Source organism: Notolepis coatsorum, assembly GCF_963971535.1.
Source record: "Notolepis coatsorum genome assembly, chromosome: 13".
Taxonomy (NCBI): Eukaryota; Metazoa; Chordata; class Actinopteri; order Aulopiformes; family Paralepididae; genus Notolepis; species Notolepis coatsorum.
Window position 1 is genome coordinate 29,114,520 of NC_140177.1, and position 26,841 is coordinate 29,141,360.

The window sequence follows — 26,841 nt, forward strand, 5'->3', positions numbered from 1 at the left end:
AGGTCTGTGAGCCCTGTGTCCTTGGCCCACATCCTAAGGGCCTTAGAGGCCCGTTTTTGGTCGCTCATTTCAGAGGGCCCGGACCTATCCATCTCCGCATCCCAGCACGCATTAAAATCGCCACCCACAATGAGAGCGTATCCATTAAGTTCCAACATATTCTTCGTGATTGTATTATAGAACGCTGAATCAAATGTGTTAGGAGCATACAATGCTATTATAGCCATCTTCCTATGCAAGAATTCAACTTTTGCTATAGTAATCCTTCCCTCCGTGTCCGACCATACATCCAAGACTTTGATATCAAGGTTACGTCTTGTAACTATGACTACTCCTTTTGTCTTATCATCGGCTGAGGATGAGGAGATAACGTGATATTGCCGATTTGCCAGTCTTGACACGTCGCCTACCAATAAATGCGTCTCACTAAGGAGAGCAAGGTCAATATTTCTCCTCTTCAATAGCCAAAGGACACTGGCACGCTTGTGTGGGGCGTTAAGCCCTCCTGCGTTCCAAATTAAAATATTCAATTTAGCCATGGTCGAGCTCGTCTAAATGCGTAGAGAACATACCAGTGCAGCCAGGCCGAGTACAGAGGCGCTGATCCAGGCGGGCCCAGACGGTCAATCCCAGGAGTTCAGAGGAGGAACAATTACACACATATAAGACAACAGTACATAAAACACATAAAAATACCACCCCAGCTACAACCCCCCCTCCTTCTACTCTAAACCCTAACCCACCCGTCCTATTATTAGCCCCCCTATACCCACTCTCCAATCCCCACCCTATGCCCCATCCACTGAGGATGGTCATCTTCCTATCACTTCCCACTAGAGACATGGATCCAAAAAGACGCTCCCCACTCCAACCCCCCTCTAGATAAACCCCTGAGTAAACCCCCACTAGTCCAATAAACACTAATAATAATAAAAATAAAATTCAATAAAGATATCGGTCGAAAACCACCTGAGCCCTGGCCCCAACATAAGACAACCATAATGGTAAAAATAGCCATTATTAAATAATAACTCCACATCAACCTGCAACCATCTATTTCCGAATCTGCGCTTCAACGTCGCAATGTTATAGCCCAAATGGGTACAGGAAAATTCAAAACAAAATTAAATTAAAGCATCCCAGCCGATAGTCTAAGGCAGGATCGGGTCACAGGTTAATTGTGCAAAATTGTGTGAACAATGTCAATTAAACAATGACAATAAGAAGGGGAAAAAAGGGGTTATGGTTAAAGTGCACCCCTGAAGCAGTCCCTCTGATCAGGCACAACGGCTGAAATGACATAACCTATGTAAGAATCGACAATAATAGGAAAAGGAAAAAGAGGGTTATGGCTAAAGTGCAAGCAAAGTTAAACCTGACCCAGCCTGTTATCACATATTTATGTATATTCGTTCGAGAGCCAACGTGAACCTTGGCCCTAACATGACAGCTATAATGGAAAAATTTGCCATTATTATATAATTACTCAACATCAACCCTGTGACCATCTACCTCGTAGTCTGCATATTAATGTTGCAACATTATAGTATAAATGGATAAAGGAAAATTCAAAACAAAATCAAAGCATATCAGCAGTTAGTCTAAGGTAGGATCGAATCACAGTTAAATTGCTCATTCAAATGCCATTAAAACAGCGACAATAATAGGAAAAGGAAAAAGAGGGTTATGGCTAAAGTGCAAGCCAAGCTAAACCTAAGCCAGCCTGTTATCACATATTTTATGTATATTCGGTCGAGAGCCAACGTGAGCCTTGGCCCTAACATGACAGCTATAATGGAAAAATTAGCCCTTATTATATAATTACTCAACATCAACCCTGTAACCATCTACCTTGGAGTCTGCATATTAATGTCGCAACGTTATAGCACAAATGGATCACGGAAAATTCAAAACAAAATTAAGGCATATCAGCAGTTAGTCCAAGGTAGAATCGGATCACATTTAAATCGCGCATACAGATGACATAAAAACAGCGACAATAAGAAAAAAAAAAAGGAAAAGAGGGTTATGGCTAAAGTGCAAGCCATATAACCATATAGCCATAAAGTGCAAGCCATACCCGACCAAACCTGTTATCATATATTGTATATGCATATTCAACCGACCTTGGCTTCTACTATTGGATCCCAAAGCTCAAAACAACCTGGATATAAAAATAAAAGCATACCAGAAGTTAGTTAAGGACCCGATCACTCTTGAATTGTGCAAACCAATGTCACTTTGAACAGCAACAGCAACCAAAATACGTAACCATTAACGGGTCTCGAATGTCTCAGCGCAGACGATAGACGAAGCCCGCTCAGCTAGCCCGAGGCTAGCGCGTAAGCTAGTGATGAATCCGGATAGCACGTTAGCCTATTATGTACATTGTTCAGCTAGCTCGTTAGCTTCCAAAGAGGCGATACACAAGTACGACCATGAGGTCAGCTTTAGCAAGTAACAGAAGTCATTGGGAAGCCCCGCTAGTTGGATGGGCAGTGGGCAGTTAGCATGTCTGGGCATGACAGCAAGTATTTGTGAATAGTCGGCCTAATCATTGTATATAGGCCCACACCGCCAAGTCACTCACCCGACATAGATATTAAGCAACAGTCCCGGGTATCCCCACGAGATATTCCTTCGCTTTAGCCAACGACCAAAATGAACGCTGACCATCGACCTTCTCCAATACAGATAATTTCGCGGGAGCGAATAACGTGGGCCTCAGGCCTAGTTTCCATAGCTTAGTCAGGACCACCTTGTATTCGCCTCTCTGTGCTTGAACCTCCGGCGTAAAGTCTTCGAAAATGGCCACTTTGTGATCGCCAAGCCTCAGATTACCCCTTCTGGTACGAGCCGACCGCATGATGAGTTCTCTCTGCTGAAGCCTGTTCAGCTTGACTATGATGGGCCTCGGCTCTTTGTTCACGCCGGGAGAAAACCTGCCCGCTCTGTAGGCCGACTCACAGACAGGAGGCGAAGGGAGGACGTCCGTCCCTAGTATTTTCTGCAGCAGTTCGGGCATGGTCTCAGAGAGACGGCCTTCACCGCTGGCCTCCGGTACTCCAACAATCCTGACGTTGTGGCGTCTATCCCGGGACTGCATCTCCTCCATTGCCGACTGTAGTTTGTTGACTTCAGCCTGCCTAGCCAGCAGGGCGGATTCGAGACCCGCCATCTTCTCGCACTGTAATGATACCTCCGTCGTTAGCATGGCTAGTTCGTTAGCATTAGCCGATGAGGCAGCGTGAATCGACTCCATCTTGTCTGTCAGCGGGACCACCGCCAGCCGTATCTCTTCCGATATCTCACGACGGAGGTTGACACAAAAATCCGCCAACACTTTCTTCTGTGCTTCAGCGACGCGTGCCTCAGAGTCTGCGTGTAGCTTGGTCATGACCAAGAGCACAGCTTCGCTTATTTCCCCGACACCGGACGACGATGCGGCCAGGCCCGGTGGTGGTGGTTTGCTGGTTGGGGCGCTCATGGCTCTAGTTTCCACCCCTGTCATCGCAGAAAGTCAAAAAAAGGCGATGACAGTATACTAAACACGACGACCTAGCAAACGGATAAAAAACAAATAAAAATAAAATAAAGACTAATGGGAAGAAACGTATATTCAGCACGGTAGAAGGGAGCTCATGTGAAACACGTCTACTCCATGATCGCTCAGCTCCGCCTCCCAGTAAAAATATTTCATATAATTTGTACAAGTAGTCTAAGAGGTAGTAAGTACAACCATGGCAGTTTCATAAACTGCTTATGGCAGGGTTCGAAATTAACGGGGGCTTGGGGCATAATGCCCTTGAAAATGGACAAAATGCCCTCGAAAATCAGTTAAGGGGGGCACAAAATGCCCCCGACAGTTTACTAATTATATATATATATTTATCCGGTAATGGCGCGTCTGTGTATCGTACCGTTCAGATGACGCGCAAATAAAAAGAATTCATTTGGCGGAGGTGAGCACTGGCTGCTGCAGCACTGCAGCTGAGCCAGGTGCTAGTCAGTTTGTGTACAAATGGCAAGCACAATCTAAATCAATCTTCATTACGACTTTAAAAACATAGCCATTAACATTACATAGGCATACACACATCTTGCCATAGCGTTAGCAGTTTGTACAAAACAACGCACGTTTTAACTATAGAATCAGCCCGCGAGGTAATACAGTCAACGAAATGTTACCGTAGCTACTAGCTAGCAGAGAAGGAAATGGGAGTCTGAGAGGCGGGGTGTTTAAAGACAATGATAGGCGTTTATTCAACATCCAAGAAGGCTAACATACAACTGTGTTTTACTAACTCCAACCGGGACTATTGCCGCTTTCCCACTGCATGCCATCACCTCCTAACGTTACCGGAGCTGATAATAACATTGCCTGAGCTGAAGGTGCGTGACAATAAAATGTCCGTGGGGACCCGGCGCCAACCCATAGATAGTTCCAACTCACCGAATTACGTAATCCACCACAGTTGCACTCAATATTTAAATAATGTTAGTCTAAATAAATGTAGACAGATACATAATAATTTCAAGCAGAACACGAATATTTCCATTAAGAACTGACAATCAGGGAATTTAAACATGGTTGACATTGTTTTTTTGTGTTTATATTAAAGAAAGGAAAGTCTAGTGCTGGCTGAGCATATTGTTTGTTTGCACTAAGTTAATACTACAAATGTAGCCTATTTTTCAGTCAGTTCGGTCTTTGTGTGCCAAACATTATTTAAGGCTGTAAACACTAACACTGTCAACTTTTTTATTTTTTTTAATAAATGAGAAGCATGTTTAGATTTGAGTGTTACATTTTTTTTTATAAAAATTTACTTATATCGAACCGAACTGAAAACAGTGACCCCAAAACCGTGATACGAACCGAACCGTCCATTTTGTGAACCGTCCCACCCCTACCGTTTATCATAAAAATGCAGTGCCCCCGAAATACAAAAAAAGCCCCCGAAAATCAATTAAGGGGGGCAAAAAAAGCCCTTGAAAAAAAATGTTAATTTCTAACCCTGGTCTGGTCCTCACTGCCTCTCAGCTCTGATATAGTCTGGTCCTCCTCACTACCTCTCAGCTCTGATATAGTCTGGTCCTCACTGCCTCTCAGCTCTGATATAGTCTGGTCCTCACTGCCTCTCAGCTCTGATATAGTCTGGTCCTCCTCACTACCTCTCAGCTCTGATACAGCCTGGTCCTCCTCACTGCCTCTCAGCTCTGATATAGTCTGGTCCTCACTGCCTCTCAGCTCTGATATAGTCTGGTCCTCACTGCCTCTCAGCTCTGATATAGTCTGGTCCTCACTACCTCTCAGCTCTGATACAGCCTGGTCCTCCTCACTACCTCTCAGCTCTGATATAGTCTGGTCCTCACTGCCTCTCAGCTCTGATACAGTCTGGTCCTCCTCACTGCCTCTCAGCTCTGATATAGTCTGGTCCTCACTACCTCTCAGCTCTGATACAGCCTGGTCCTCCTCACTGCCTCTCAGCTCTGATATAGTCTGGTCCTCACTACCTCTCAGCTCTGATACAGCCTGGTCCTCCTCACTGCCTCTCAGCTCTGATATAGTCTGGTCCTCCTCACTACCTCTCAGCTCTGATATAGTCTGGTCCTCACTACCTCTCAGCTCTGATACAGCCTGGTCCCCCTCACTAGTGCACTGCCTCTCAGCAATAATCTAAAGCAATAATTGACACTGTTTATAGACGCAAGTCTTTATCAAAATGGACGAGAGCCAGGCCTGACACCATTCATTACAGACAATGTGTTTTTATCAAGACTTTTACCTGAATGACGACCCTAATCCCTAATTCTTGAACACTTCCCAAAACACAGATTAGGCCTATATATTAATCCCAGCATGGTTTTTAATAATGTGTGGCAGAATTAGTCAAAAGTAAACCATTAAACCGATCTGAGCTTCTCCGAGGGGAACATAAGGGGAGGATAGTTCATAAGGGGAGGATAGTTATGAGTGTAAAAGGTTGTGTGGTATAATATAATGTCCTCATGTAAATATATTCCCCTCCCCTGTGTCCCCCTTACCTGTGCCCCCCCCCCCCTCTCTGTGGAATAAGACATTCCCCTCCCCTTTCTCCCCAAACCTGTACCCCCCCCCCATTTGACCTATCAAATGGGACCACACCCCCCCCCCCTTGTTGAACTATATAGGTCTCCTCCCGACCACAATCGAGGGCTTCTTACCTGGGTCATTTCAGCTGATCACCTGGGGAAAGCCCTCAGCCATTCTCTCTATGTAATCTATCTGTTTGGTTAATAAACCTTTGTTATTATCCAAACCTCGGTTGACTGAGAACATTCTTCATCAGGATATCTACAAATATCCCACAATTGGCGTCTACGAACTTGTGACGGACTTTTTGCGTCCTCCCGGCGTGCTGTATCGTTTCAGCTATACAGAGAAAAGTGAGTATAATAGATGGTCGACCAAAAATGTATGGCAAGGAATTAAAACCTTCCCGCTTTTCTCTGTGCCAGGTGAATATTACAGAATGTTGTCAAATATTGATCATGGCTGAGTAAGAATAATGTGCATTAATATATCTGATCTGTATTGAGAATCGTTACCAGGGCGCGCGTGCACCTGGGTCCTTATCAGGCGGTTCTGAGAGGATGGGTTATATGTGCTATTCCCAAAAGTTTAGGCACAAAGGTTGAAGTGCTATTCCAGGTCGAGTTGGAGCCGACCAAAAGCTAAGGCACACAAAATAAGGTTGTTGGATTGCTAACCCAAGTCTAGCTGATATATAGGCAACAAGGCAAGAAACGTGGGCTTATTAGATGTGATATCCTTGAAAACGCTACTCTGTTAAAAACGTTCTGTGATTCCTTTGCAAAGAGGCGGGAAGTTAGGACCGAGAAGCTGATGGAATCATAATTAGAAATTACCAGAGTAGCGTCATAATATTCATTGTTTCAACCTCAAACTAAGCCCACAATCTCTTCCATTCCTGAAAACGATGTATTTGGATTAAATTAACCAATTGATCATACAGATAGCGGGAAGATGATCACGCGATGTCCTAGTAGTACATGATTACGCGATGCCCCGGGAGTACGTGAATGTACATTAAACGGGACATCAGTCGCGGAAAGTACATTAAACGGGACATTAGTCGCGAGTTGAAGAGACCGAGAGTATGATTAAACGGTATATTCACATCTAATATATCGCTGGTAAATTTCGAAGTCGGGTTCGGTCGTTATGACTTTAATAACGATGTATAGTTATATATCAAGGGATAAATGCCTTGTCGCAGCAGATGCTGGTCGACTAAACGAACATCGATCCAAAACAGTCAGATATACACACACGTTAACTTATATGTATTAATGTTTGTTTGTCTGTTTAAAGTCTCGTTTGTATACGCACAATATGCCGACTGATATCGCGCCGAGCATTGAGAGACGAGTACCGTTATACAGAGAATAACATTGAGGTGCAATTCACGCGACAAACTAGGATAGTAATTTCCGGAACCAACAAAACCGGCCCACGGGAACGACCATTTGGGGAAGTATAGTTTTATCGTTTCAGTTTGTTTACGTTTCACATATGCACAGGCGCGTTCATTCGGTAACAAAACGCTGGGTTTAGGTAAATTCCAGACTATTGAGAGCTCGCGGAACTAGTATGCAGGATTGCAAAGCGTTATTTCCGAGGCGAATGAGAACGCACGAACGTTGCTTGGAGCGATGACGTCACGCTATGCGCGCCGTGGAGTTATGATTTTATATGAAACTATCCATAGGCGAACGTAAAGTTTAATGTGCCCAAGGCCGAGGGTATATGAAATCCACGTGTAGTATGTTTTATTTGTATATGTATGTGCGCGCTGCTATTGGAAAGTGTTGAGTTGCGGTGGCGAGATGCAGAAGAGTGTTTCCAGGGTTGCATTATCCCAGACCACCGGAGAAACGAACCGAACATTGCATTGACGACACGTAACGTGCTACAGCCTCAGGAACCACTATTCGATTAAAGATACACATGGGCACAAAAGGGGGTAAGTTAATATGGTTATTCAATAACTGAACTGAACTGTGAGGATCCAACGTGAACACAACAGCTTTCCCCGGTGAGTATGAAAATCATAAATATAGATGCTTTGATTGATTGATTGAAAACTTTATTAACAGATTGCAGAATGGGTACAATACAGTACAGCTCAATACACACAATTGTTAAGGGGATGCAGACCAGAGAAGGACTTTCGTCTTGTTTACATCAGGGTCCCCCATTTTCAATTCATCAGGACATATATGACATACATGACATACAGATAGTCAGTACTGCTACATCTATACATTTATGACATACCAGATTTGCAAATTCAGTACTGTTTGTGATACAAAAGGAGTAAAGAAAAGGGAGTATATACATTTTACGTAGAAACTGTACATACATAACTATCATCTCAGTTACAGTAAATTACAACTCTCTCAGATCACTTGAGTGTTTATGTTGCTTTAATTTACACATTATAAGTCACATAAAGCTAATTACAATGTCTGTTTCAGAATTATAATACATCTGTGGGCGTACCGGTCATACCGACCAATACGGGGAGCTAAACAAACACTTCCGGTTTCCAGTATATGGCAGTACAGGAATTGTAGTCCACATAAACAGCGTTAGATTAGACTTTATAAGCTTTTAATGTTGAAAAAGGGCACAAACAACATAGATTATGTTTAAAAGTAAGATGTTTAGGTTATATTCACTTGAGTTAATGTGTTTATCTAAAGAACCAATGAAAGATAACTAGCCCTTTCCATTGTAAGACTAAACATGATTCAAAATGTGTGGTTCCACATTCATATGATGCTTGTGTACATATGCGATATGATTGATAAATGATAACACTATCATTACATCCTAGGATGGGATGGATGAGAACTAGCTGATGTTTTGTTAAGCTCACAGACGATCAACAAAGAACCCACTCAAATGGTCTTAGGAGTGGAAAATTAACATGTGTTTTTATTTTCAGTCAGGCTCTGAGGCGAGATGCAGAGACCTACACCCAAATTGTATCACAAAAGACTGAAACTCCAACAATTTGCATGTCAACCGAAGATGGTGTGGAGCTGAGAGACAATCGATTGACCATTTAAAACAAATCTGCATCCAAACACCCACATGTAAATTTTGTTTACAGGAAGCAAACAGACAATCAAGAGACAGAAAGGGACTGAGTTAATCTACATTAGAACACAAAGCAGTTTGGAGCTAAAGGGAAATCAATTGTGAGACGATAGCAGACACTATTCAGGATGGACACTTGAAACCCACAGGGTATGGAACCACTTAGTTAACATGAATCAGACACGGGTGAAGAATTTGCAGTCATGAAAGGCACCATATTTCCCATACTAACAAAATAACATAACTTGCATGCTATCCCCTCCTTCTATTCTCTGCTTATAACCAATAACATGCATGATTCTTTTAACAAACTAATACATTTCCATGACTGCAAAATATCAACCACCAAAATTGCAGCACAATTATCTAAATGTACAAGATATACAAGTACATTGATCATTTAGCTGACACTTTTATCCAAAAGCGACTCACAGGGTCTGTATGACAGGACATCAAAAAGGGCACAACTCTATCAGCTGAGTAACAATGGTCATCAAAGTGTTGAGTGCTACAGTGTAGGTTAGTTTATTAGGACAAATGCATGACAGTAAGGTTAGCTAGGGTTAGAATTATTTGTATCAGTTGAAAGCAGGATAATCATTTACACAATGATTATCAAAATGCACAAGGTATATTAGAGGTAATTAAATTAATACTACTTAATAGTAGACGAGAAAATGAATGATTGTTTTTCATGCAAAATTAACTGGCTGCCTAGATGTTTTTTCCCCATGCTAAATTATGACGAGCCACACTGAGACGTGAAGAACGCCAGAGAAGGCGTGGCGAGGTAAGTATCCTGAGGTACACCAAACGCATCCTGAGGTAAGATCAAATTAAATTTGACATCACAGATTATAAAGATAAAAAATAAATGTTTCTGATTCCATGCAAAGATCGGATCCAAACGATATCAAATGCACGATGGTATTACACAATGAAATTAATTAACCCTAAATGATTTTCCTCTGTAGCAGAAAGGCGTTGAATCATTTATGTGAGGAGTTTTCTAAGGCAGTTTTTTTATCATCCTCAGATCACAAATTGGTGAGAGGACAGGACGAGTGAGACAACGCGTGACCTGAACCACGAACGACGGCAGGACCAGGCAAAGAGAAACACAACCCAGTGACCTGAGCGACCCACGACAGCAGAGGACCACCAGGGCGACGACAACAACCGTGGGAGAACCACCAGCCCACACAACACAGACGTCCCCAAAGGAAGGGGAGCAGAGACAGAAAGGACGACATGCAGCCTCACCCCGGCGACCCGCGGCAGACCATCTGCAAAAGGGAACAGAAGTCCCCGACCATCAAGGTGGATTCCCATGACAAGATTGTCATCCGTGTGAGAGAGAGCGTCCTACAGACAGGCCACTACACCAGCAAACCCTCGCCCCTCTGGTACCACGATGACTGGGACCAACCACCACACAGCACGTTCAAGACCACCCTACCGCCATGTCTCTAGGCCTGATACAGGTCAAGCGTGAGCACAGTGGCAGACATGTGATGGTGGTGGAGAACAACATAGGCTCCAGGAAAAGAGTCTGCAAGGCCACTACTAGCATACTGCTACCGGTGACCCTTGACAAGGTACACAGGGAGTGGACGGCAACCTCCTGTAGGCCCCCTCTGAATGATGGAGGAGTGAATGTTCCCGACTGCATCGTCAACAAGAGACACATCATCAGAGACCTGTGAACCAAGAGACTTCTGAACACAGTGTCCACATTGTTATGTATTTATGTAATTTTTATGTGTTACTATTTGGCCCTGCCACACGACCGACAGAGAACACCTTGTCAACAACAACGCAACATCATTCAGATTAATACCTTCACAAGCAGGAAACTTTTCACACAATTGTATGTATCTGCAAAACGATGAACTAGGGATGTGATGAAAAGAAATCAATGAGAAAGCATTAACAATGGTTAGTAATAATGAACTAAAATGTATTGCTGAAGGAAGAAGTGGTCACATGATCACATTACATCACATTTGAATTACTTAAGTTACAAAATTGCCTGATTCTAAGTAAAGATCAATCTTTCAATCACGGATGAAAGTGACACTCAAACTCAGGTTAAATACAACTAAGTAATTTCATCAAGAATCATTATAAAATGTGCATATATATATTTTTTGAACAGTTTCCCATAATCAATCATGTTAGTTTTATTAACCACCAGGTTAACGGTTGTTAAAATGTTTTTGTACACATTAGCCTTATGTGTAAATCCTATTCCTGCACACAATTTTGTTGTTCACCCTGTGCACTCTGACCACACAGAGACAGTGCATGTATTTAATTGGTTTATTACGATTCCTGTATGTACAACCATCACATTAGCTCCCCTGAGTCACGACATGAACGACTGAAGGTATGCCAAGATATATGCCCAGCTATAGCTTCTAATGATTATGTTAATTATTGTTTGATATCAGAGTTGAGGACCACTCATTGATATAGATATTTTGAGCGATAAATAAAAGAAAAGGGTGATATCTATCCCCACATCTCCGATATCAAAATAACACAGACCGCAGTCCAGTCGATCATGTCATGAATCATATATGTAAATAATTATATTTTAAACTGTTATGCCAACAACCAGATCACATTGGCCAAAATTTTCATTATTTTAATTGTTTTCTATTTTCACTTTTACCTGTTCCAAACAATCCTGGTATGTTATACATTAATCTCACCCACATTATAACAGAGAAAAGTGAGTATTGTGGTATAATATAATGTCCTCATGTAAATATATTCCCCTCCCCTGTGTCCCCCTTACCTGTGCCCCCCCCCTCTCTGTGGAATAAGACATTCCCCTCCCCTTTCTCCCCAAACCTGTACCCCCCCCCCCCCCCCCCCCCCCATTTGACCTATTAAATGGGACCACACACCCCCCCTTGTTGAACTATATAGGGCTCCTCCCGACCACAATCGAGGGCTTCTTACCTGGGTCATTTCAGCTGATCACCTGGGGAAAGCCCTCAGCCATTCTCTCTATGTAATCTATCTGTTTGGTTAATAAACCTTTGTTATTATCCAAACCTCGGTTGACTGAGAACATTCTTCATCAGGATATCTACAAATATCCCACAGTTGCCACTAGATCACTAAACTGATGATGGGTCTAAAAGGAAACCACTGAGGCTGGGGGGTATTACTGTACATCAGAAGGCTCTCTGCTATAGAATGGTAGGGCTGGGCAATTAATCACTGTCTTGTGTCAATTCTGATTTTGACGTCCCCACGCTCATGAAAACAAGATAATCAAAATAAAACGATTATTCTGCCGAATGCCGCGTTGCTCTCATTTTGTCTCGTGTTGTAAATGCAGCGCACCCTTCCTTCACAGCGCTGGTTTTCTAATGTTGCATACCAGGGTCGCGTTTCCTCTGCTCTATTGTGTTTCAGGGTAACATAAAACCCCTGCAACTCCCCACTACTTATCCAAGGGAAGAAGACGCATCTACAACAAACTGCTTTAAGCTAGCAACATTCAGAGAAATAGATAAGACTGGATTAGTAGTACAGTACATTGCACCAGATGCACTATCGATATCAGAGAGGATTGTTCTGACAATGTTTACGTTGTGCGTACTGTAAACAGAGACCTAGTTTCAGTCAAAACGATTAGACGAGACACTCGACTGTGTGTTACTCATCTTGTTCATGGCATGACACATTTCAGAACATATCAAATGTCAACGTCTCGTTAAGTATCAACAAACATTGAACTGAAAATGTGTGTGTGTGTGGGGGGGGAAATCAACCCAAGCCTTTACAGGGAGCTCTCTGAGGTAAGAGTGGAAAATCAATAGTAAACCATTTAGTCAAAATGGACATCTTTTGATGTTACATACAGGGGCTTGATCTGGTTTGCATTATCCAATAACTGTCTAATATAAAAGAGGAAATCAACACACAGGACAATAACAGGACAGAAAACCCACCTGATCAGCCCCATAGGCAGCCGCAAACGCCATGAACTCTTCGATGCGAACGAAGCCATCGCCGTCCTGGTCCAAAGCGTCAAACACCGCCTTCAGCGGGGACACGTCCTCCTCCCTTTGACTCTGGGTGGAAACCATGGGCATGGAGTCGGACACCACCATTTTAGAGAGGGAAATTGTCTCCGCCGTTTCCCCACTAGTCCATCCGGGCTCAGGAGACGAACTGCCTAACTCCCGAACTGGAAAACCAAAAGTATCCGTTTCGTGACGGTCCGAGAGTCAGAGCGGGTTCGAGTCCGTCGACCTTTCCCCATCGCCCTGCTCACTTTGCAAATCAGGAACATGGTGATCCTGATGAACGCCCTCGGGTGGTTTCAGACCCGACGCTTCCTCCTCGTCGTGGAGCTCATTTGTGGTCAAGCACTGATCCAGAGCCATTTCCTCAACCCTCTCATGTTTGACATCAGAGAGACGTTTACTTTCCATCAAATCCCGTGAGCCATTCCTCTCGCAACGGTCACCGGGCGGGTCACCCAGCGCCGGTGCATCCCCATCAGAGTGCAGCCTTAGCAACGGGGCCTCCGTTGATGTATTACAGTTCGGGGATGGTCGGTGAAGGGAGAGATCGCCCTCCTCACCCGGGTGCTCCGAGGTCGGGTTTTTAACGAGAGCAGCCAACGTGCCACGTTCCCTCCGCGGTTCCTCCGAGGGCGACGACGAAGGCAAAGCGTGACTAACGGAGGAGCCGAGGCCGCTCTCGCGATCGGGAACCTCCGAATCCAGTAAAGGCACAGATCCGTACGCTGCCTCTGGCGAGCTGCCGATGCAGTCGGTGGGGATGGTGTTGTGCGAGAGCCGGCGACTCTCAGGTGAAGCATCTGGGGTTGTGTTACAGACTGCAGGCAGATCAGTCCCCGGCTCCCAGGATAAACCTTTGTCCCTGGTTTCAGGTGACACCGGCGCCTCCCCGCCCCGTGGGAGAGGGAGGGCCCCCTCCTCCGTCAGTGGCGGGAGCGACGGCTCCTTGCTGACACCCGGTGGGTTGAGCTCACCTGAGCACTCTGGGCTGAAGAGAGAGGGGGGGAGTTCACACGACAAGAGCTCCGCCAACAGAGCGGATGCCGTGCGGGCGGCTGCAGTCCTGTCTGAATTCTTCACCGGGGAGGAACATTCGGTAAGAGCTATTAGCAGCCCCAGATTGTTTGCGTCGTCGATGGGTACGTCCTGCCGGGGGTTCGGATCCTCGCGAGCGGGGGTTTTCCGCCGTAAATCTGCAGGACTGGGAGAAAATGGCCACGATAGCGTGCAGTCAACAGGTTCCTCAGCCTTTTCTCTAAGAGGCGATTCCCCTAGACGTGTACTCTGGAGAACGCCGTGGGAATCACTAGATCGATCTCCCCGCAATGGAGACAAGATGTGGTTCCCGCAGGAATAACCGGAGGTCCATAGCAGGCTGTTTAAATCAAGGGCGTTTTCTGGGAAAACCTCTTCACAGCTTGGAGATACATCGTCGCTCAGGTCGATGTCTTTGAAATCCAAACCTTCCTCAGGGAACGTGACTCCTTTGTCCGAATCCATAAGGTGAAGTCCAAGGGGAGATGGGTGTTCCAACTCCAGCAGCCCTAAAGGGCCGGGCGGCGCCATCTGTTCCATTTATGCAAAATGTCCTTAGCGGCGTTGAGAAAAGCTGCTTATCTCAAAGACAAGACCCAATGGTCAATTTGAATATTGTCATGATTTTACACAACACGTCCTCAACAAAGGCATCATGTAATTCTTTGAATGATAATAATGTGCGAGACTCTATCCTATCCTCATTGTCTAGTTCTGAAATTACTGAACAAAACTAAACTGATATCATAGAAGAAAAACAGCACAAGAAAACAGCTTCAAGATTTAATTAAGCTGTTCTCTGAATCAGTGTCGGTGAGGCAAAATAAAGACTCACCCCCATATCACACAAGGTTCTGGGTGATATCATGCCATGTCCAGTAAATCTGACAAGCTTTCACAATGTTCACAAATAACTGACTAGTTGCCAGCAACATTTTGGACAAACCCCAAAAGGGACTTGATACAATCTTATTTTGACTTTACTATGTCATAATAACTGGTCGTGGCAGGAGGAGGACCACTCCTGGCTGTTGCCAGATTATCTTGCTGCCATATCAGAGCTGATGTCAACATGCTTCCACTGCTGTGGCCTGAAGCGAAATAACATCCTATAGTAGAATTGCACTGACAACAAACACAACCTCCAAGCTAACAAGCTGAACAAACACATGAGACACAAATCAGCGTTGATCTACACTCTGTCTCATTAGCTAATCATCTCGCTGAGGATTATCTCTCGCAAGCTCATTTGTAACGTTAGAGGAGAGAGAGAGTGCATCGCAGCCAGTGGTCAAACAAACCAGAGCCAGGAGGACTTCCTTTGATTCAAAGCAATTCAATGTTACTCGGAGAAAAAAAATCGCAATGTCATGATGTGGATGATATGATTATCTACCTAGAGACGCGACCGGCTGATGAACGGTGTACCGACGCTAGCGGCTAACTCCACACCGACCACCGAACCCATTACCCGGGGAAGCGGCTATAGCTAACGTTACCCAAATAATTAGCTTGTTAGCTATAGCTAGCGAGCAGCACGCCAAACAGTCCATCCTCATCCCCCCTCTCTCTCTCTCTCTCTCTCGAATGGGAAATAACGGTAGAGGATAATATATCGCTAACAATATCCCTCGATAAAAACGTATAGATATGGAGTTGTTGTTGTGGAGATGTTTATATCCACATTTCGACATTGTTTTCCATATTTAAACCGCTTCGAACGGGAGAAAAATCCCAATAACATCCACCTGTGTGAAGACAGGCCAGGCTGCTGTGCGAGGAAAACGTCCTTTTTTTTCAGTTATTATTCCCGTTCCAGAAACACATTCACCAGAACCGAACGCGCCGTCGACACCGGTAATGATATTAATAATAACAACCGACAGCGGTGTCGAACCACGTCGCCATAGAGGTTCATTCTTGTTGTGTTTTTAACAGATGACGACCGTCCACCACACCGCGGCCGGGGTCCAGAGGGTCTCGCGCCTCAGTGGCAGCATCAGCAGCAGCAGCATCCTCCGCCTCGAGCTCAGTGCAGACAGACCGACACAGGCACAGCTGACGTTCCACGCACGCGTACAAAACAAACCGCAGTATCATTGTTTTTTTCAATCAATATTTAGTTTAGTTTAGTTTACTTAGTTTATTTGAGGGACAGACAGTGCATATTAATCAACAGTGTATACATTTATAAATTAATACAAATAAAAAAAAAACTAAAAAAAATGCCAACATTAGCAGGGTTGCTAGTAGAGGACCCTAGGACCCTGATGTAAACAAGACGAAAGTCTTTCTCTGGTCTGCATCCCCTTAACAATTGTGTGTATTGAGCCGTACTGTATTGTACCCATTCTGCAATCTGTTAATACAATTTTCAATCAATCAATCAATCAATCAATCAATCAATCAATCAATCAGAGCATCATCGATGTTTTGTCGATAATCCAATGTAGTTACACCCCCCCCCCCCACCCGCCTACCCATCCCCCCCCACCCCACCCACCCAACCACCTCCAATGTACAGTGTATACCTAACCCCCCCCACCCCCTCCAATGTACAGTTTCTTCGTCAAATGTATACTCTCTTTTTTTTTTTACTCTTTGTATCACAAACAGTACTGTATTTGTAAATCTGGTATGTCATAAATGTATAGATGTATACATGTAGCAGTACTGTTTGTGATACAAAAAGAGTAAAAAAAAAAAAGAGAGTATACATTTGTATACATATGTTATGATGCATTGAAAATGGGGGACCCTGATGTAAACAAGACGAAAGTCTTTCTCTGGTCTGCATCCCCTTAACAATTGTGTGTATTGAGCTGTACTGTATTGTACCCATTCTGCAATATGTTAATAAAATGTTCAAGCAATCAATCAATCAATCAATCAATCAATCAATCAATCAATCATTCTCTGTCAAATAGAGGCTTCTGGAAAATATTCCACGTACGTCATCAGACCGCGACTGTTGTTGTCAAGTAGCTACCCATCTCTTCATGGGAGCAAAGCAGGTAGGTCAAATGCTCTAATGTATACATTCAAACGATAATCTAATTGTGCGTTGATAAAACGAAATGATTTTGTTACCGGTGTGTATGATGATTAGTAGTACTAATTTATACATTTTATACCCAGTTTAATCACCTGTATATTGTATATTACTATGGCACTTAGTCCCTTTCGTGACTGTGATGCACAGAGTGTTACATTTGCACTCTGGTTGGATGCCAAACTTATTTTCGTTGTACTGTACTTATGCTGTATAATGACAATACATTGTAATCTAATCTAAAAAGTATAGCTAGTTAATCGAAGGTATAAGCTGGGGGACCCTGATGTAAACAAGACCAAAGTATTTCTCCGGTCTGCATTCCCTTAACAATTGTGTGTATTGAGCTGTACTGTATTGTACCCATTCTGCAATCTGTTAAATACAAATTTCAATAAATCAATCAATCAATAAGGTTAGACCAGGTGCTGTTGAGCTAGTCAACGTTAACATAGTCTGTGACTCACAACAAATATTACCCAGTGCTTTCTGTTTGCGAACACAAACACCGTTCTATTTGTATAGAAGGGGCAAAACAAAGGCACATTTCTCAAGCAAGAACAAGACGAACATTAAAAACATCCACTAACATCACCTTAGTCATGGTACAATTTACTGTGTTTTAGTGTCATCTAGTGGTGAATAGGAGCTTTTAGTTCAACATACTGTAAAAGCAATACATTGCCAAATACAGTATTATAGTTTATGTAATAACTATAGTCTCAAAAGTAGGCTAAACAAAGGACAGCTGTAAAATTTAAATATAAGGACAAATCTGCATGCCCCCCCCCCTTAATTTCAAATGTTTAATGAATTATTGTCTATAATATTGACTTAATGTAATTCGTTGACCTATTTATGGTGATTTCTCAAGGTTTGAGTCCTGATGGCGGCTGCCACTCGTAAGGAGGTGCTGTCTCTATATATGAGGGTGTTTCGTATTGCCCGAACCTGGCAGGCCCAGACGTCTCTCTCCCAGGATACAGAGGCTGAGAGGAAATACATTGTCCAAGAGGCCCGCACTCTCTTCAAACAGAACCAACAGGTGTAGAAAGATTCAACTCATAGAACCAGCACTAGTTTATATATATATATATATATATATATATATATATATATATTCCTTACACAGTGTATTTATACCGGTATCACTGTACATATTAATACTACAGCTCTGTACATACATCTGATTAGTGCTATTACTCAGTGCTACTAATTTATATATTTTATAGCCAGTTTAATCACCTGAACATTGTATATTACTATCGCACTTTACCGTTACATTTTCACTCTGGTTGGATGCCAAACTTCTTTTTGTTGTACTGTACTTGTGCTGTATGATAATACATTTGAATCTAATCATATATATATATATATATATATATATTTATTAGAGCTTTTATGACTAATCTCCTTCATTGTTGTTTTTCTAAAGCTAACAGACCAGGAATCAATAAAGAAGTGCATGGGAGAATGTGAAGCAAGGATAGAAATTGGTAAGAGAAGACAGATGAGATGTCTTGTTGATTTCTGGACTAAGCGTGTAGAGCAGGGGTGTCAAACTCATTTTCACAGAGGGCCACATCAGCATTATGGTTGCCCTCAAAGGGCCAAAGACCGTATAAATGTTAATGTAATGTAAAATAAATGTCACAGTCAAGAGGGGCAGAACTAACAACTGTGAGCTGCAAAGAACACGTGGGACAGATGTAGCAGATGTTACAAAAACAAATGGCTGCACACAACTTTGCAGAGGCCATACATCCAACTAATGGAAGATAGTTTAATTAACTTTAATTAACAGATTGCAGAATGGGTACAGTACAGTACAGCTCGATATACACAATTGTTAGGGGGATGCAGACCAGAGAAAGACTTTCGATTTGTTTACATCAGGGTCCCCCATTTTCAATTCGTAATGAAATTGCTATTATGTGTCTGCATGAACACACAACTGTAACTTTATTCAAAAATAACAAAATAAGGGTTGCCTCAGTTCACAACTATATTGGTCAAGTTTTGGGTGGGACTTGTTTGCGTCCCTACAGCTTCTTATTCAATTGAGCGAGATGCTCGGTTATGTCACACAGCCAGTTTGCATCTGACAGTTCAGACAATATTTCTTCAACCCTTTGTTACCTATTCCGCCTGGATCTTTTTTGTATTTTGGGCTGTAAAATTGTCAAAGAATGTCTGAGGAGTAAGTGCTTTTGGCTTTTTTCCTTTGTTACTTCATCAATACCTCAGATGTTCAACATACATGTATGTGTAAGAATGTGTAATAACTAAGGCTGTCAAAGTTAAAGCTTTATTAACGCATTAACCCACAATAATTTTAACGCCGCTATTTTTTAACCCAAGATTAATGTTTAAATACTTTTTTTTTTTTTTTTTTATTTTTACCAGAGCTCTTGGGGGCCACATCAAATGACGTGGCGGGCCACATTTGGCCCGCGGGCCATGAGTTTGACACCTATGGTGTAGAGCAGGGGTCCCCAACCTTTTTTGAACCAAGATCTACTTTTTAATTTACCACCTAGCCGAGAGCTACCAGCCAAAATTGTATATTGTAAGCCGTCATTTGAGGCTTTATAAAAGCAGCATAATGAACACAAATCTGTCAGTGCCGAGTCCGACCTCATCTTAAATAACAAACAGCATTGCTTGTTGTAGTTAACAAGGAGAGGCAGAGTTGATTTTGCAATTTTTTTTCTTTTTTTATAATCTAATTTTATTAATCGAGATCTACTTGAAACCAGCCCGCGATCTACCTGTCGATTGCGATCGACTGGTTGGGCACCACTGGTGTAGAGTGTAAGAGTGTAGCCCACCTGGGTTTTAACCTGGGTCCCCCGCATTGGGAAACCAAACATTTACGCTTAGCCAAAGGAGAATCTCCCCCTGGCCAAGGGAGATAATAAATAATAATAATAATACATTTAATTTGTAACACACTTTATATTTGTAACAAATCTCAAAGTGCTACATGAAAGGAGATAAAGATAATAAAATTAAAATGTATAAACCAACCAATGAAATGAAAGAAACATTCAGATCAAAGTCAGCTCTAGACGGCAAAAAAAGAAAATATCACGTTTTTAAAAACCCACAAGGCATCATTCGGTCCATTTAGGCAAATGCCTTGTTAAAAATAAATGTTTTTAGTCCCCTTTTTAAATGCCTCAACGGACTGTGGTGCTCTCAGATGGTCGGGGAGGGCATTCCACAGCCGAGGAGCAGCTGAGCAGAAGGCCCGGTCGCCCATTGTGCGTTTTGTGTTTGGGTTTGAGTGTGTTTGAGTTTCCAGAGCGGGTGGAGGTCGGGGGAGTGATGAGTTCCTTTAGATTTGTTTATTTATGGATCCCCATTAGCATTAGTCTACACCCATGGGGGAAAGACTATTCTTCCTGGGGTCCTAACACACAACCTACAAGATTACAGTACATTACATTACAGTAACAAGAAAACAATAAAAACATAAACACCTTAGCCTAAGCACATTCTCAACATCTTCAAAATCTCACAAAAAAAACACTGGCTCTAACTACAAATACAATACTAACTAACTAATCTAACAATACTAACTAAATAAATCAGTAACTCAACTGTATTTTGCCAAACAGCATCCTTCAACTTTTTCTTAAAAGTAAATGTGTTGCTGATAGGGGTGTAACGATGCAACCTCGCAACGATTAATTTCAATTACGATTATTCAGGCAACGATTCAATGCATCATGAAATCTCTTCATTTGACCACGATTCGATAAATGTTTGATTCATTTTCTATCAGTTAATTCCCCAAAAAATTTTGAATACACAAATGTGGCTGGGGGAACTGATTCACTCAGCATGAATGGACTATAGGTCAATAAAAACAATAAATTGTTTTAAATTTCGATTATAATCGATTCTAACATTTTCAAATCGATGCAGTTGAATCGTCACATTAGAATCGATGCATTTAGATTAATCGATGCATCATTACACCCCTAGTTGATCATCATTATCTTCACAGGTATACAATTCCAGTATGCAGCAGCTCTATACATTACGTTTCTCTTAAGTGCATTTGTTCTTGGTAGAGTAAAATGAAGACCCACTGCGTGTCTGGTGACATAGCCACGTCTAGTATTGGTGGGTTGTAGTTCTGACCACAAAGACTTAGGTTTACCAGTTTTATAAATATTAAACAAAAATGTTACAAGGCTGCATGCCAGCCTCTGATCCACTCTAAGCCAAGGCAGAGCGGCATGCATTCCCCCAACACTGCTCCTCACAGAGCAGCGGAGGGCGAGACGTGCCGCTCTGTTCTGAGCAAGCTGACGTTTCTCCAGATCCCGCTTTGAAGCGCTCAAGCAAATTGTTGGGCAGTAGTCCAAGTGGGATAGGACTAAAGCTTGTAACATTAGTTTAACTGTCTCTTCTCACTCAATAGATGAGCACACCTAGGAGAGCACAGATAGGAGGGGGCATTGCTGTGGATGCACTGATGGGTAAGGAGGGAGAACGTGTACTCTATCCTGAAGGAGACGGGAAGCCAGTGTAGAGAATGGAGTATGGGCCCATACTGGTGAGATCTTAGGCTCCAGGCTCCAGGCAGGGCTACTCTGCTAAAGGAACTCAAAGGTTCCATCCTTAGGCTCCAGGCAGGGCTACTCTGCTAAAGGAACTCAAAGGTTCCATCCGTAGGCTCCAGGCAGGGCTACTCTGCTAAAGGAACTCAAAGGTTCCATCCGTAGGCTCCAGGCGGGGCTACTCTGCTAAAGGAACTCAAAGGTTCCGTCCGTAGGCTCCAGGCAGGGCTACTCTGCTAAAGGAACTCAAAGGTTCCATCCGTAGGCTCCAGGCAGGGCTACTCTGCTAAAGGAACTCAAAGGTTCCATCCGTAGGCTCCAGGCAGGGCTACTCTGCTAAAGGAACTCAAAGGTTCCATCCGTAGGCTCCAGGCAGGGCTACTCTGCTAAAGGAACTCAAAGGTTCCATCCTTGGGCTCCAGGCAGGGCTACTCTGCTAAAGGAACTCAGAGAGTTCCTTTAGGCAGGGGAGAAGAGATCGGTCTTGAGGCAGGGTTGAAGTATCTAATGTGTTGAGGCAGGATTAAGTGTCTAATGTCTTGAGGCAGGGTTGAAGTATCTAATGTGTTGAGGCAGGGTTGAAGTATCTAATGTCTTGAGGCAGGATTGGATTGTCTAATGTCTTGAGGCCGGGTTGAAGTATCTAGTGTCTTGGGGGAGGGAGTTCCAGAGCCTGGAGGCAGACCCTGACCCCAAAATCTGCGAAGCTTGGACTTGGGGGTGGAGAGAAGACAGGCTGAGGTAGATCAGAGGGACAGAGAGGGTCGTAGGGGGAGAGGAGGTCGGTGAGAGATGGGGTAGTTAGTTGGTGAAGGGCTTTGTAGATGAAGACCAGGGTTTTGTAGTAGATCCGGGGGGAGACAGGAAGTCAGTGGAGGTCTTTTAGGACTGGGGTGATGTGGTACCATGCTGTTGTGTGGGTTAGAAGTCGGGTGGATGCGTTCACATACTGATGTTGTCATGTTAAAGCTTTAGTCGTTGAAGAGATCTGCAAGTAATATCTGTGTGCTCCAAGTAATATCTGTGTGCTCCAAGTAATATCTCAGTGTGCTCCAAGTAATATCTCAGTGTGCTCCAAGTAATATCTCTGTGTGCTCAAATTAATATCTCAGTGTGCACCAAGTAATATCTCAGTGTGCTCCAAGTAATATCTCAGTGTGCACTAAGTAATATCTCAGTGCTCTAATTAATATCTCACTGTGCTCCAAGTAATATCTCAGTGTGCACCAAGTAATATCTCAGTGTGCTCCAATTAATATCTCAGTGTGCACTAAGTAATATCTCAGTGTGCTCCAATTAATATCTCAGTGTGCTCCAATTAATATCTCAGTGTGCACTAAGTAATATCTCAGTGTGCACTAAGTAATATCTCAGTGTGCTCCAATTAATATCTCAGTGTGCACTAAGTAATATCTCAGTGTGCACCAAGTAATATCTCAGTGTGCACCAAGTAATATCTCAGTGTGCTCCAATTAATATCTCAGTGTGCACTAAGTAATATCTCAGTGTGCACTAAGTAATATCTCAGTGTGCACTAAGTAATATCTCACTGTGCACTAAGTAATATCTCAGTGTGCACTAAGTAATATCTCAGTGTGCACTAAGTAATATCTCACTGTGCACTAAGTAATATCTCAGTGTGCACCAAGTAATATCTCAATGTGCTCCAAGCTTAAGACACAAGCTCTGTGCATGTTGCATGTTCCCTGATTACATACGACTTTGAAGAAACCTTGACCCCCCCCCCCCCCCCCCCCCCCTTCTATTTTGACAGGTCTACATTACAGGAACCCATATCCAAGACCTGTAAGTCATAAAGCTTTTATCGAAACAAGCAGGGGAGGAAATTAGGCCACTTTACTCGCCAAATGCGAGTATTTTTTACGTTTGGCGAGTAATTCATGAAGAGCACTCGCCAGTCTGGCGAGTACTAGTCATTACAAAACAAAACAAAAAAATCATTCTGCAATCTGCTGATTCGCTCACTGGCACAAGCCGAACTCTGACTCCCCCCTTGATTCCTCCCATTTGCGCCTCAATCCAACCATAACCAATGAACATCATCATTGTACAGATGCGCTCTAAGCTCCTCCAATGAACACTCATTTTCTAGAAGATGCCGCCCATCTAGGGGAAGTGGACAGATCACTGCGCGCGGACCTACAGACTCCTGCCACCGGCTTGACAACGTAGACAAACTTAGACAAAAACACATCAGTGGATGAAAATAATTGCATGTAGAGTCATCGCTTTCGGATATCAGTGCGGTCTGACATGGGGGCGAACAACAGCACGCGACGCGTCTCCTTCGAGTCGGATGAGAATGACAAGTCAACCAGCATTAGCCGGCTAGCTACCTAGCATGTAACAAGCTACCATAACGCGCGTTCAACATAGTGGACTATACTGAGCGGCTTTGCTTAAATGCAGCCGAGTGACATTTTATTATTACCGGGTTTCCCCCCATATCACCACTCGCCCATATGCCCTTCACAACGGTGATGTTGTCATACTTGGCATTCAGAATACACCTGCTGAACCCCTAGCGTTGTCGATTCGGTTCCAATGTATTGTCATCTTACAGCACAAGTACAGTACAACCAGAATACATTTGGCATACAACCAGAGTGCAAATGTAACAAGTCAAGTTGTTTTATTTAGCTATTACATTACAGTGAAATGCTTGGTTCTTTCACTGCCCAACTCAGTCCAACCTAGACCAGTCCAACCTAGTCCAGTCCAGTCCAGCATCTTTCACTGCCTAGTTCAGCCCAACCCAGTCCAGAATAGTTCCCTCTTTCATGTTAATATGTGATATCCTAATATTTTGAAGAGTAGAGACAGTGTGATTAATACATGTTGTATGCTAATATTGTGAAGAGTAGAGACTGTTATTAATGTTTTATGCTAATAAATATTTTAAAGAGTAGAGACACGGTGTGATTTTTACTATGATTGAAAATCAATTTAGACAAAGACATACAAAGAAGTAATTATCACAATTAGCGATTTTTTTTGGCTGGTAAAAAATCAGTTTGTCTGGTAAAAAAAATCAGATACTCGCCAGTTGACTGGTAAGCCAAAAAGTTAGTTTCCTCCCCTGGAAACAAGTATCGGTTTCTGTGTCCTGTGTGTACGGCCGCAGTGCTACTGAGAAGCTGAATCCCCTCGTGTCGTCTCGCTGTTCTCCTCCTTGCAGATCTACCTGCCTCCGATGGGACTGGCGACTCAGAAAGGCAGGAAGCTGCGAGCGCAGCAGCGCCTGCGGAAGCAAGCCAAGCCGCTTTACTTACAGTCACATGACACAGAGACCTGACGCCGGCTCGCCCCCGTCCTCCTCCTCCTCCAAGAGGTCATGTTACCAGGAACAGGAGATCGGAAACACGGACACGAGAGATGACCTCAGTCAGGAGAACGGGTTTGATTATGACCACTCTGCAAGAAATGTAAGAAGAATTCTATGGCGGAGGGGAAAAAGTCATTTTTTTCTTTATTTTCTGACACGTTAAGTGTGAAGAATCTTGCACTGTATGATTTGTACGACATTCTATGCCAGCCAACGTTCTGTTGTTCTGCCATTTCAGTCTGTCTTGTAATATAGGAAGCCATCAAGATGTATTTATGTTGAATTTATTTATTATTTCTTGTAATAAAATGTGATATTAAATAGCGCCTCTTGTACTATTTATTCTACATCAAAAACAGAACCGAATAGAAAAACAAGACGCGTTGAAGCTACTGGTTCCTACTAGTTGTCCAGCTGGCAGAGACGGGCCACGCCCCCCGGTTCACCCAGCTGGTTCCTACTAGTCGTCCAGCTGGCAGAGACAGGCCACGCCCCCCGGTTCACCCAGCTGGTTCCTACTAGTCGTCCAGCTGGCAGAGACAGGCCACGCCCCCCGGTTCACCCAGCTGGTTCCTACTAGTCGTCCAGCTGGCAGAGACAGGCCACGCCCCCCGGTTCACCCAGCTGGTTCCTACTAGTCGTCCAGCTGGCAGAGACTGGCCACGCCCCGGTTCACCCAGTGCTTCTCAGGCCGGTCTGAGGGCACAGCTCCACCGACATGACGAAGTTGGTGGAGTGTCCCGTGGTGGACAGGGTGCCCTGGCGGGCGCTGGTCTTGTAGACGGGACAGACGTAGACGTGTCTCTGTGCTGGAACGTGGCCATCTCTCCGGGCCTCAGCCAGATGGTGGGCACCGGTTCGAAGAGGATCTTAGGGAGGGACTCTCTCCGAGGACCAACCTTCTGACTGTCCCAGCGCGCCCCCTCCAAGAAGAGGCCCCTGACGTAGGCGCCGTCCTCCGGCTTGTCCTCTATGTCGGTCTCCTGCTTGGTCACCTGGGAGAATGACGGGGGAAAAAATAAGAAACTCAGAAGACAAAGCGGGTTGACGAAAAAAAGACGCTTGGAAGGAACTGGTCGCTTTCACTGCCACACTACAGAAGGTTAACCTTTCACTACCACACTACAGACGGTTAACCGTGTGGTGAAAGGGTTAACCCTTTGTCATGTGGCAGTGAAAGGGTTAACCTTCTGTATTGTCGCAGTGAAAGGGTTAACCCTTTGGTAGTGGTAGTGAAAGGGATAAGATGAGATATTCCTTTATTGATCCCCTTGGTGAAATTCAGACAGCAGTATGGGGGAGGGGGGGTACAGGTATGGACAGGGTAATAGTAGAAAGACATAAATACAGGCAATACAGATTATAGTACAGTAGAAAAGTTAAAATAGGCACTATAAACAATATAATTAACTCTGAATATATATACGCAAGAAAGAAGCATTTCATATAAAAGTATTCTGTATTTTTGTATGACAACTAATAAAGAAACTTGAAACTATGCGCAATATACTTCACCTCGAATTGAAAGCAGATGTGGTCGATGGCGATGGTGTACTTCCTGGCAAAGTTCTGGCAAACTCCAGTGAGGAAGGACTGGGTGAAGTAGAAGCCAG

The 26,841-nt window shown here is 43.6% G+C and overlaps 1 protein-coding gene across 1 annotated transcript; it reads left to right on the plus strand.

Moving 5' to 3' along the window:
* The first annotated feature begins 17,220 nt into the window (after positions 1-17,220).
* Positions 17,221-25,543, plus strand: LOC311238684 (LYR motif-containing protein 1-like). The gene is made up of 5 exons (XM_084326838.1): positions 17,221-17,270; positions 18,183-18,353; positions 18,744-18,804; positions 23,657-23,688; positions 25,082-25,543. The coding sequence occupies exons 2-5, from the start codon at positions 18,195-18,197 to the stop codon at positions 25,196-25,198; spliced, it is 369 nt and encodes a 122-aa protein (XP_084182964.1). The 5' UTR covers positions 17,221-17,270; positions 18,183-18,194; the 3' UTR covers positions 25,199-25,543.
* The last annotated feature ends 1,298 nt before the right edge of the window (positions 25,544-26,841 follow it).

Bases quoted from the DNA above. Each gene is read 5' to 3' on its own strand.
- LOC311238684 (XM_084326838.1), top strand. From the start codon at position 18,195: ATGGCGGCTGCCACTCGTAAGGAGGTGCTGTCTCTATATATGAGGGTG. The intron at 18,354-18,743 runs GTGTAGAAAGAT...GTTTTTCTAAAG, and splicing joins TCTTCAAACAGAACCAACAG to CTAACAGACCAGGAATCAAT. The intron at 18,805-23,656 runs GTAAGAGAAGAC...CTATTTTGACAG, and splicing joins TGAAGCAAGGATAGAAATTG to GTCTACATTACAGGAACCCA.